Below are 13,464 nucleotides of genomic sequence, written 5' to 3'. Positions count from 1 at the left end.
GCGCATAATTTCAGAATTGTTTTGTGACTTCATTTTGCAAAATACTTTATGAAGTGGCAACCTTCTGACTGGAATAGCTGAAAATACCAATAATCACGTAAAGGTCTTTCGACCTGATCACTAAAGGATAAATTTTCAATCCAAAATATGAAATAAAAATATTATTGTTTGTGTAATGTAGGAACGATTTGTCACCACTGGTCTGATTCCCTGCAAAGTTAGTGGTACTTTGGCGCCCTCTATTGGGCAAATGGAATCATGTGAAAGATATTATGCCTATCTACTCCCCTTTTTTCCTCTCTCCCTCTGTCCCTCCCTCCCCCTCTAGTTTTGTACTATTGTTATGAATGCATGAATACAAATTACATAATGGCTAATTATTATACTAATGATACAGATATTCTCCTGATAAAAAAAGTGAAGCAAAATAGTCAGTTCAAACACAAATAAAAATTCTTGTGGTCTTTTTTCAGAGGTTTGTACATAAATACAATAGTTTCATTTGCATTATTGACTTGGGTATGTATCGTCAACATTGGCAACATTTAGATGACTATCTTATTATCTGCAATATTGTATACCCTTGAGATACTTCCAATGCATAGATAGCTATTCCAGGAATATCTGAACCGTCAACGCGCTATTTCCCATGCACACTATACCTGGTGGACGTTCGGCCATTATAAGCTCAACAAAACTCCGATTAGTAGCAGGCTGTCTCCTTCGATATTGTGTAATGAAGACTATTTTGCGGTTGATTTGACACTTTTAAAGTATAAGGAACTTAAAGGATGGTTAGGTGCCTTTATATCTTAACACAGGTTAATAATGTTCCCTGTCGTTCCATGATTTTTATTTTTTTTTTTAATTTGATTTCCTTCCTCCTGTTCGCAATATATAAGAAATAATTGCATCATATTATGGAACGAGATCATCGATACAAAACGCATTCGAGAACAATAATTTATTACTGTTTCACTTATTTTGAAAAAAACTGTTGAAAAACAATCTCATATTTTTATACATTTAACATACTTAAAGATAAAGTCAAAATAAATACAAAAAAGTGTGATATTGCCTCACCCCATCACACACTCAGCTAGGAAGGAGTTACCTTGTTGAGCTTTTATTTGAAGTGATGTTTTGTATTTTTCCTCCACCTGCTATATAAATCCGAAACATACTTATAGAATAATAATTTCTGTAATATTCTGATGTCACAGAATTTCTATGCAGTCCGCCCTCTACAGCCTCGATGATTGTAATCTATCTCATGATTACAGCATCCAGATGTTACAACCAATTATTATGAACAATGTCCAAAGGTGGAAACTTCTGACTTCAGATAGGCGTTGGCGCAGATGGGTCGAAGTATAATAAGCAGCACATTAAGTCGCCCATCTCACGTACAACGTGAAGACTTCTGTCATTTCGCAGCTAAATTTAGTCTCCTGATATGAATAACCATCTAGATAAGATATATGTCTACCCTTTACATACATTGAAACGCTCACACTGGAATCAATATGTCAGATGTAAATGTGGTATTTTCACATTTCTGGTCAGTGACATCAATTAAGAAAAAAAAAAAAGAAATATTATTCTGTACGATTTCTTTCGAAACTTCTGATGTCTTTTTTTTTTTTTTGATATGCGCAACACAGTTCGCGTGCAACATTGTATTCTTTCGTCATCTCTTGGAGGAGTCTGCACCTTTGAATGTTTCTACAACACATATACATATGGCACTATACAAACGTTGTGGATCATTATCATTATCATTATCAATAATATTTTAGAAATCACTGCAAGGTAAAATAACCATGTTTCAGATTCCTTTTATGCATACATAGACATCATAGAAAAGAGGTAAAGTTTGGAGAAGAAATAAGTGTGATGGTCAAAGTGTGATCAGGGGCGGATCCAGGAATTCCGTAAAGAGGGGGCGTGTTTACAAAATTAAAGGGGGGCGCATGCACCCCTCCCCCCATTTTTTTTCTTTTTATTTCTTCTGTTTCAACAAAAAAATAAAGGGGGGGGGGGCGTGCGCCGGTTGCGGTCCTCCCTGGATCCGCCCCTGGTGATAACAGATGCTCTCTGCTATAATGAGCTTATACAATAAAGTTATTAGTCCATAATCCTTTAGTCCCTTAGTCTTTTAGCATTGAGGTCATGTAGTCGCTTATCCTACAGTCATGAGACTTAATATTGATATTTTTGGCTCATCATAAAACGTTTTCGCGTTGACTGCAATCTGCGTATCTGTGTGTGTATAGTTATTATGTACGGGCCCTCCTGGACGATGATGCTTTAATCTTGCCCTGCACGTTGGCTTTGTCTGTTTTCGACTGTTCAGAACAATAAATGTTTCTCTATCACTGCCTCCAAATGGGCTAAATCCACCTTCACGAGATCATGTCTTCCAAAACCAGTAATAGCACGAGCCAGTTGCTTCATTTTCGCACATCAATAACGTGTGTTCAAAATGTTATGCACTGAACGACAGAGGAGAACGTTTCCTTTTTCTCGCAGCGCATTCGATTATTTGATGCATAAATAACTCATAGTTTTCATAGTGCATTCGGTCGATTATCCTATAGGCGGGGACTATCATCATTGTAAAAGTGGTAGTCTTTCTTTACTTGCAATCTTCACTTTGCTCGTCTTTCACTCCAAAGAGAATAAAGCCCACTTCGCAAAAATGTTGTATGACTAATAAAAAGAACGGTTACATCATCACGCAGGTTCAGGCCTCAGACAATATTCTTCGTTGGTTCTAATTGCATAATACAAACTCAATACCATGTCACGTCTTTAGAGACGTGAACATCTACAGTGAAGGAAGTATAGAATTTCAGTGGAAGACTTCGACATGTTCCAAGTCTACATTCTAATTGGTAACAAGCAACATTCCATGTCTAGATGTCTTGCATGGCGATCGTTCTTGTACAGTCTTCGCTCCAAAACAACAATGACAGCAAAAGCACAGTCTGATGCTCTGGAGAAACCGATGCAATTGTGTCGTATCCCCTAATCCACATTTTATAGATGCATCTTGTACTGCCTGAGGTTGCGGGTGATGACTGTTTCGTCGCTCGATTCTCTCCGTCGCCTGGACAGGAGACTAGCGCCGTAGGCATGGTAGGAGGCATGACTGCAAGATGGGAGGCAGTCTTCCGTGGAGTCGCTGACGTCACAGATGAAAGTCTTGCAATGGATGTACACCTGCAGACGAAGCCCAATATGATAGTAGGTATGCATGACTGTTATAGTAACTAAATTATTATCTTGTTGTTTTTGTTCAGGTTTAAAGTTCAGTTGGGCTCATATAACTGGTGAATGTAAATACACAGACTATCAAAATGGGTTATAGTCTGGGTTATTACCTGTATATTATTTCAATAAAAAATTCCAGTTGTAAATTGCCAGGATCATTTCCTGCCTACGCGGATAATCAGAGCCAACTTTGCTCTGCGATCTCAGAAAATGTATTAGAAGGGAAGTTCAGCCTGTATCAATTCAGGTAACCTTTCTGATTTGATAAGCTTTATATATCATTGTGTAACATAAAAGCTCACTTCAATCTAAAAAAAAAAAAGTTAGGATATTGTAAAAAAAAAAAAAAATAGAATATACACACATTGTAGAATTCAATTCAATTATCTATTTCCATCAATAGTTAGAAATACATAACACCAGGTGATATTCGTTTATCAGTGTAACTGTTAATAATTTGAAAGGACAAATTATTGCGTATGATACAAAATAGTTATACAAATGAATGTAGCGAGAAAAAAAAAGAACGATGCACACTTCGCTTTTGTAACAAAAACAAAATATATGGCGATGGAAAAGAGTGATCATATTCGACTGAAAAGAACACCAATGTGCCAATATAATGTATTAGTCCTAAATTAATCTAAGTACCATTTATGCATTTGATCATTTATATCATATAATTATATAATGCTATACATTACATAGATGATGACTGGCGGGGGAGGGAACATACCGAATGTTCCACCCGAAGGGTTTGAAATGCTGTTGAGGGAGGTTATAAGTCCCCAGACGAAGTCGAGGGACTTAAAGCCTCCCGAAATAGCATTTCAAACCCTGAGGATGGAACGTTTGGTACATGTTCCCGACAACAAAAGTCATTATCTGTTATATTATATGGTTTGTCAAATACGTCAACCTCAACCACCAGCGCGCACTCGATCGCTCGCTCGCGCAGAGCCAAATTAACTGTGTGCGCGCGGTCCTATATAGGCCTTAGTTACGTGAAAATGTTTTCCCATGGGAGAACATTACAAAAATGTTCGCCCATGGGCGAACATAACGAATGTTCCTCCATCACGTGACTGTGTTTAGCCAATCACTAACCGGTATTTGACTAACCCATTTAATATAAAAGTTTATCGTTAAGAATATATATACCCTTGTATTTAAGTACAAACAAAATGCAAACTGAAGACAATACTATTCATTTGGTGTTGTGTACCAGGAAATTAATGGTGACCAAAACAATACGTTTAAAGACATGCATGTGAGCACGCAAAACAACAAAGATGCACACACATACACATACATACGCACACACACACACACACACACACACCATGTATACATAGTCAAGCCTACATATAGCGGCCACCCAGGGGAGACGAAGAAAGTGGTCATTACTAATAGACAAGTGGCTGCTATGGTCAGGGTCGTGTATAGGGGGGGGGGGGACTATTTTCAGTGGCCGTATATACCCTACAGCAGGTGGCCGCTAAGACAGGTTCGACTCTATAGAGAGAGAGAGAGAGACAGACAGACAGACAGACAGACGGAAAGAGGAGGGAAGAGACATTAGTCATCCTCCTTAGACACACACACACAAAACAACCGAAAAGTACAAAAACACATACAATGAATAGGTATATCTACCTCTGCGTTGTATCCTATGAAAGCGAAAGATTGAAAGGAAAAACGCTGTTGCGTAGGCAACGAACCGGAGTAGAACAGCACTGTGTTGTCAACAGCACACCTGAAACATAAAGCAAATGGCGGACATTTTTATTCCGGTGACAAAGGTGGAACCTTATACTTGCAAGTCTAATGGCGGCTAAAGTAATGATGTCACTATTACTTTCTACATGGTAGATGAGGCCCTATCACCATCATCATCAATATGTTGTTAGGTAGTAATGTCACTATTTCTTGACAATTTCTATTTTTTATATATAAATATTATCGGCCCTGTCATTTTTATCATATTTACTATCATAGCATTCATTGCCAAATTATCATTGATTATGGTGAAGCAATCGAATGATGGCATCCCGAGTTCCCAGAGCTATTTTGATAAAGAAGAAAGAATTGCAATGGTTCTATAGCCGATCAAAATAACGCTCACGTACGGTGACGTACCCTTTGTTGATTAATTCGTAAGAGGGCAACGAGTAGGGGTCGGGCGAAGTCGTGGCCCAGCACGACTCCAAATTAAGCCTCAAGTCGATCAGATTCTCCAGCTTCACCTCGAAAAACAACTCGTCTCCCAGCGACATCGTATTCGAAGGATCGCCCGTCGGGTAGACGTCCCGGAAGTCATCGGTCTTAAATCGTTGCATGGTGACGGAGAAAGCGCCTTGGCCGACGAAAGTCATATCCGCATCCTTGGAGGAGTCGCTGGAGTCACCGTCAGCAGTTAGTGAAGACGAACTGGGATGGGACTGAGAACTTGAAACTCCAACGGTCAAATCACGTCGCGAAATCTCGCATTGCACGAGAATCTCGAGCTCCTCCTCTCCATCACTTCCTACGATGTAAACTTTGTTTGAATAGACAATGCTCGTGTCCTGAACCTGGAAACAGATTGTGGATAACACGAGATGGCAAGCGTGCATAAAGTACGGGGTCACAAAGAGCAGAACGAATTCTAAGCTATTCTGAGTGAAATTTGAGTTATTTTGTAAGAAATTGTGCTTTAAAGAGCTGCAGCTCTTTACATAATAATGTAGAGCATTGCAGAAGAATAGAGAGAGATTATTATTCTTCAACGAAAATGGAGGAACAGCGACATGACGGGAAATACAGTTCAGGACTTCTCTTCAGCCACGTCAAATTTGGTACATGCTACTACTCAGTGAAACAATAATTCGTTACCATTGCTACGTGAAACACTACATAATTTGATTTGATTTATTCATTCTCTATATCGCACATCATTTACTTTTTTCAGCATTATCATCAAACACAATAGTACTGCACACTATGGCTATTTTCTATAATTTCAATGATTTTCATTACACATACATCTGTGACACAATTACATGCGTTATAAAGTACCATACAGAACTGTTGCTATATAGCAATATAAAGGCTTGACTCTTTGGCAACCAATAATACATGACATTAACAAATCAGCCCACACATTAAGAAATTATATGAATGTAAACATATGGGAATATTATAACCTTCTTTTGAGTCCCGCATGTCTTGTACGCAGTCCCGATGGCGACCACACCGGCCCTGTTATTCTCTGCTTGGCAGGAGTCGTCGATGAGATGGACGTGGATCGACGTCGAGATGGCAGTCGGTTCAGACATTAGGCGAGAGAGATCCAGCGTGATCATCATCGAGTCGCCACCGCAAGACAGGTCGACGCCTGCCGTAGGCAAAGCAGTGCAGAGTGAAATGAAAGGCAATGTATCAGGCGCCGAAAGACTAGTGAAGCCTTCGTTGTTTGTTCAAAATTGAGGAAAACAGAATATCAAGTAGTTCAACAATTATTTTTTCTATACTTGGTTTAATTTCAATGTGACATCTTCTCTGGACAGGAGCTCTTAATACAACAACCTGTGATATCATAGAAGCAGAAGCATATACAGAAAATAGAAAAGACATTTTAAAAATCTATATGCATATTCTAATAAAAAAAAGTGTTCAAGTCATTTCGTTAATCCGTAACTGAGTTGTTCTACAGGCAACTGTCATTCTCCATGCATTTTGGAGGGGCTACGTTGAGTGTTTTCTTATTTTTTTTTTATTTTTTTACTTTCTGGAAAAGAAATGTTAAGATTTGCGTTTGCGTGTCTGAAATTTCCAGATATGGTTCGGTAAACTTTTCATGTAAACCAGCAAGTTATTAGTAATAGTGAACGCCAGAAAAATGATTTTACATATTTTCTCATATCACCAGTGCAGATCACCAGGTTACGTTTCATAAATCTGTCCTTGTTTTTTTTTTCTTTTTCTGTAGATGTATAATTTTGTATTTGATCATGCATTTTCAGCCTTCCTTCCTACACAATGAGACCTCTTATAATTGTAATGTCTGATGATATTAGTTTGTGATCGTAATCGTGGATCAACGTCCCTGGCTGAATGTAAGGTGTTTCATTGAGGTCATAGTCAAAATGCACGCATAAATAAAAGAGGAAAATATGTATAATTATGATTATTTTGATGATTACAATCCCTATCAATAATATATGATTATGACTATAATAACTTTTCTTATATTATCATATATATAATTATTATCACTATTGTAATGGATAAGTCAAACTTATCTTTTTTTCTTCATTTTCAGTCTCTCTTTCTCCTGTCATGAAGCCTTTTCTTTGTATTAACCTTTTCTTTTTATGCGCACAGACTTTCCGATTTGTCCTACAAACGGCTATCTATAAAATGCACAGAAACAATGTATAAATTGACATGATATTGCCCATATAAGGCACACTCCGATTCATATACTCATACTCAGATTCATAGCGTGCAAGCTACAACTCAACGTTGATAGGCGTCTTCATGGTTCCTATCGGGCCTCGTTTCTTGTGTCTTCCACTATATTTTTCTCTTGTATTGCCAATAGGTTGGATATTTAGTTTGTCATTGTAATGTTGTTGTTGTTTTTTTTTTTTTCTGGGGGGGGGGGGGTAGGGAATAGATTCCTATTCACTTCACTGGTGCAATATCATAATAAAAGCTGAACTCACCGGATGGTTGGTCGGCAGTAAACCCGAGAAGTGCCCATGATATTCCAATTACCCAAAGGAGCGACAGGCGACCCATTCTCGATGGAATCCTACGAAATCTGTCCTTCTTTTCACTCCGTGTCAGATTTCGTCGCACTTGTTGAATTGTTCCTTTCCATTGTGTGCTCTCAGAATATCAAACGTGGCTTCATCACAGACGATAAATCACGGAAGACGGAAGAAGCACGAATACATGAATGAGACGAATTCAGAAAACAAAAAGGATAAAAAAGACTTTATGGACAAACAATCCAGGTAATAAAGCGAAGATGAACGTCGTGAGTGTCGATAAAGTCTTGTTGATATAATGTATGGGGACAGGTCTGCGGGATATGATGGCAAAGTATGTGTACTTTGCCCTTGAGTCATAATGCTATTTGACTAAGACGCGATAAGATGTGTACACACTGGACGGATCGAATTGCAGGATCTGATATTTCTTCCTCAGAGCTGTCCTCGTGGGATAGGGATATAGGCCCATAGTTTGATCATTATCTCGTCAATTGTTTGATTTAGGGACATGCCATATGTTGCGACCTTATGAGAGTTGATCACGAAGGGAGCAAATATACGTCTATCCATATTGTACGGGTATTTCATTTGGCATTTAGAAAAGGGACACAGAAAACGGGCACGTTGGCAATGCGTTCATGCAAGCTAGCGCAATGTTAAGGTAGAAGGTGCAAGCATCATAATTATGAACTTAAGGGGGGGGGGGGGTGGGTCGGGCGGAAACGCGTTTTACATTGAGTTACATTATGTGTAAGTATTCATCTCATTACAGTCATTATTATCTTTCCGCTACCACTCACTGCCCACTGAAAGCATCTATCGAAAGACACCTGTTGACCCTCCAAGAGCCAGTCTCCATTAGGGTGGAGCATCACTGGACCAGCCTTCTTGATGCCATGACTGCTGCTGCTGAGGAGACGGTCGACTTTGCCCCGGAAAAGGAACCAAGACTGGTTCACCGAGAATGACGTCACTGTCTCCAGTCTCTTCGAAACAAAACTCCGGACGGGCCCTCGCCTTCGAGAAGCACGCCACTGCGGAAACACCAACAAGCATCAGATTAGTGTCAGCGAGGAATCCGAGAAGCTCAGAACATCTGGTGGCAAAGAAATAAATGCAAGGGAGATGCAAAACTATACCGATCAACGAGACCTGCGCCGCTTACATGCAGCGTCCACGAATAATTATCTTCAGCACCATGAAGTCATCAGTGGGCGGCCTGAAGAACGCAACTGGCTCTACAATAACCAGCTAATAACTGGCAGTCAGGGAATCCTCAATCACTGGAAGTTCCACTTCGAGAACCCGCTTAACGACCTCTCGGCCACTCCTCCGTAACACCTCGCAGCATCACATCCGCCACTGGCCATGTCCCTGCTACCCACGCCCGACGAATTCAACGAGGCATCCCAGTGCATGGAAGCCACCATTCTTCGCCATCGTCTCCGCTGGGCTGGTTGGTCATGTTCAGCGTATGGAACCCTTCCGTCTCGCAAAGGTCACTCATGCTGTATACGGAGAACTTGCAACTGGAACAAGACCCGGAGGAGGGCTAAAATTCCGTTTTAAAGATCAGCTCAAACGAAACCTGGCTCAAACTGACACCCGGCTATCATCATGGGAAAGACTACCATGGACAGGACAGCGTGGAGAACTGCCATCTGTAATGGAACCAACTCCTTCGAAAGGAACAGACAACAGAACGAGGAGACAAACGAAGAGGAAGACAGGATCATCTCCATCACCCTCGATCCGCACCGACCATCTCGTGCTAACACTGCACATGTCTCTTTCAACATCGGCTTGGACTCCAAAGTCACATTGATTATGACATTTCTATACTGTCTCCCCGGCTATGACATTAGCCGGGGAGACAGTATAGAAACTGACAAACCCAATGCTCAGTTACGAGCTGGAGCCAATGACGATATTCATGAAATAAGGGGTGTATAACAGATGTATAATACACCTACGTCTGTTTTTAGACAGATGAAATCTGCCACATAATTTGGCCGTGAAAATAAAAATAATTTGGCCGACTTTGGACGTAGCATATAAGACGTCTTAATTTGGCAGTGAAAACCAGCGGCGATTTGTTAACCCTTGTCGCAGTGCATTTATACCTGAAATGCATACAGTTACTGAGCAGAGAGTTGTTCTTTTTATTAAGTAAAAAGAAACACATAGTAAAATAATGTACACACTCATATTTTTTTTTTTTTTTTGGGGGGGGGGGGGCGAGATCGGACCACCAATATATATATATATGAAGAGTTTGTTTGCAAAAACCGATAAGTCCATATTTGCCAAATGGAGATATTTGCGATTAAAGGTCAAGAAAAATAAAGAGAATAATAAAAAATATTTTGCTTCTTTTGACCTTAACTTCAAAATTGTACCTTTATATGTAGTGACCAATATATAATTTGAAAGGTATTATTTTGTACTTTATTACAGAGACCGTAATTCAAAATCTGCAAAAATGGACTTATCGGTTTTTGCAAACAAACTCTTCTATTATATATATATATAATATATACATATATATATATATATATATATATATATATATATATATATATATAGATATATATAGATATATATGTCAAACCTGCTCTAGCAACCACCTGTTTATAACGGCTAACTGCCCACAACGACCGCATGGGAATCCCCCGCAAAAAGATTAGTGTAAGAATCTGCCTATAACGTGGCCATCAAGCACATTTGATTTTCTAAGGACGACTGACATCCTGTGGACAACGATCGTACATTGATCAAGCATAAAACATCAAATATCGTCGCAGTTTAAAGGGCGTTAAGAAGCAGGGGGTATGAGTTTTTAAAGTGTGTATATTATACTTATAATATAGGCCCTGTACAAATACATTCGTATACTATAGGAGAGACCCGAACCCACACGAAACTTATACCACAACCAATTTAACTCCAGTCCACCTGCACCAACCAGCCCTAATGATGGACTGTACAGAACAAACCGAAAGCTTAGTCAAAGGGACAGTTTATCATTGGGAGCAGTGATTAAAAATATTTGAGTTATTAGTATCACATATTGGCTCATGGCTGTATCAGCTGTATCACAATACATCCTGCCACACAAAAAATCGCAATAAAGTCTAAAACACAAGGAGATATCACTTTTTCTCAATAAACCATAACAGGTTACTGTAGACGGTTTATTGTAAGAAACAATGTTACTATAACTATTGTTCACATTTTGCACATTAACAATACTTAACATTGATTATACTGATTAACATTTTTACATTGGTTCTTTCTATCCCTAACTCTCATTTTTAGAATAATTTTGAAGCTCTAATGCTGGATTTTTGTCTTATCTGCAAATGGTAAAAAAATGCCTTTAAATCACGGAGCTGCAGCTCCATGGTTAGATGATGGACCTACTGTAGGTCCATGGTTAGATGAATCGACCTTGAAACCTACTACGTTCACTGCACTCTTCCCCTTCTCACATTGTTTAATTACAATGACGAAGGTATGGATGGTCGAGATCTATTATTTATTTTACTGTAAGTACTGACTGTATTGAACATTGCGCACTTGGACCTGAAATCAAAACTTTTGTAGATCCCCATCATATTATTTTTCCCGTTGTTGATTTAAAGGACAAGTTCACCTTCATTAACATAAGGATTGAGAGAATGTAGCAATATTAGTAGAACACATCATTGAAAGTTTGAGGAAAATTGGACAATCCGTTCAAAGGTTATGAATTTTTAAAGTTTTTGTGCTGTCACTGCTGGATGAGAAGACTACTGCAGTGTATGATGTCACATGCGTACAACAATGTAAGGAAAATATAAAGAGAATTTCACAAAATTTCACCTTTTGAAAAAAAGTACACATTACCTTGACTCGTTACTGACATAATGTTATGGGTAATATCATTCCCATTGCCTTTAGAAAGAGGCAAGTCAAGTGCTCTTTTATTATGCAAAAAAGTGAAAATATATTGAATTTTCTTTACATTTTCTTTATACTGTTGTACACATATGACATCACAAGCCTTAGTAGTCTCCTCATTCAGCGGTTCCAACACAAACGTTTTAAAAATTCATAACTTTTGCATTGATTGTCCAATTTTCCTCAAACTTTCACTGATGTGTTTTACTAATATTGCTGCATTCTCTCAATCCTTATGTTAATGAAGGTGAACTTGTCCTTTAAGTTCCTATTCTGTCCTTGGTAAGATGTGATCGTTAAATGATAAACGTTGATCATAATCATGTTTGTTTGTGTTCTTTTTTTTTTTTTTCATTTGTAACCCTCTTTCAGCCCTCTTGTGTATAATTCCAAAGTTCATATCGACAGAAGTAGATCCACAATTCGAGCAGACCTTGGCTAGACGAGCGGAAGAGGGCACCACACTGTCAGCCATTTTGCTGCACTGTGTTTTTGTTCTGTCTTCATTAATCCCGCGTTCCTGATGAGCTTGAGTTGCATAGCTGTAGGCCTTGTGTTCACGTGCGTGGAGGGGGCGGGGCATTGCCTATAGAAAAAAATCGGCTGGTGCTGTAGCAGAGAAAGCTTGTTCCCCTGACAACTCGGTATTTAAATCTTGATGGTAAGTGAACAAAGAATATCCGTTATCTATTTTCTTTTTATAAGTACTCAGTAGCTAATATCGGGATGTCAGCCTAATGGTTGTGTTGTGTATATAGGGGTATTTTTTTTTTTCTGCAGTCATCATTATCTTGTTCACCATTACCCATAAAATTACTACGATGCCCTGTCCCACTTCCCACTCGCCAACGAGTGTTAAACCCCTTGTTTTTATTGTTATTATTCTGGTTTGTTAATCAAACAGTTTAAATTGAGAGTTATTGTAGTTTTGTGTGTTTGTTTATGCCGGTATGAATGTGCTGTAATAGCGTCTTTAATAATGCAACAAGTGTGACAAGCTCAATCAAATACATGCACAACGGTATACTGCATACGTGTTCAAACAGAAGACTGAATGTGCACCGTTATTCATTTACATGCAGTATTTCACTGTTTGTGCATCAGTTGTATGACGGTATAGAAACATGTGATAACATCGATTGCCCAGGGTTTGCATATCCGTGATTGCATTGAGCATACAACGGCAGGTGCATTATGTGTGCTTGCTAAAGAAAGAGAAAGAGAAGGGGGATTTTTTTTTTTTTGTTTTAAACAAGCTGATTCAACAGGAATGATTTATTATGCATAAACAGGCTGGTGTTTTATCTTATGGTCCTCATAGATGCGGACTTCATGTACTGTGTGGAGATTCTCTGTTTTTGTATTGATATTGGTTTTTATCTTCCTTAAAGGAGAATTTCCCAAAATAATGTGAATCGAGTAAGCGCATAAATACTCGAAGAACATAGCAAAGAAGATTGTGGAAAACCGCGGACTTATCTGTCAA

The 13,464-nt window shown here is 38.8% G+C and overlaps 1 protein-coding gene across 1 annotated transcript; it reads right to left on the bottom strand.

The window, feature by feature from the left end:
- Window positions 1-3,042: 3,042 nt before the first annotated feature.
- LOC140236769 (zona pellucida sperm-binding protein 2-like) lies at window positions 3,043-8,061 on the bottom strand. The gene is made up of 5 exons (XM_072316699.1): window positions 7,977-8,061; window positions 6,462-6,652; window positions 5,416-5,849; window positions 4,933-5,032; window positions 3,043-3,225 (listed from the first exon to the last, which is right to left on the bottom strand). Exons 1-5 carry the CDS (start codon window positions 8,059-8,061, stop codon window positions 3,043-3,045), a joined length of 993 nt encoding a protein of 330 aa, XP_072172800.1.
- Window positions 8,062-13,464: the final 5,403 nt, after the last annotated feature.

The sequence above is a fragment of the Diadema setosum genome, chromosome 13, assembly GCF_964275005.1.
Source record: "Diadema setosum chromosome 13, eeDiaSeto1, whole genome shotgun sequence".
In the NCBI taxonomy this organism is placed as follows: Eukaryota; Metazoa; Echinodermata; class Echinoidea; order Diadematoida; family Diadematidae; genus Diadema; species Diadema setosum.
Note: the sequence above shows the minus strand (reverse complement) of the source record. Positions and strands in the feature narration are given on the sequence as shown.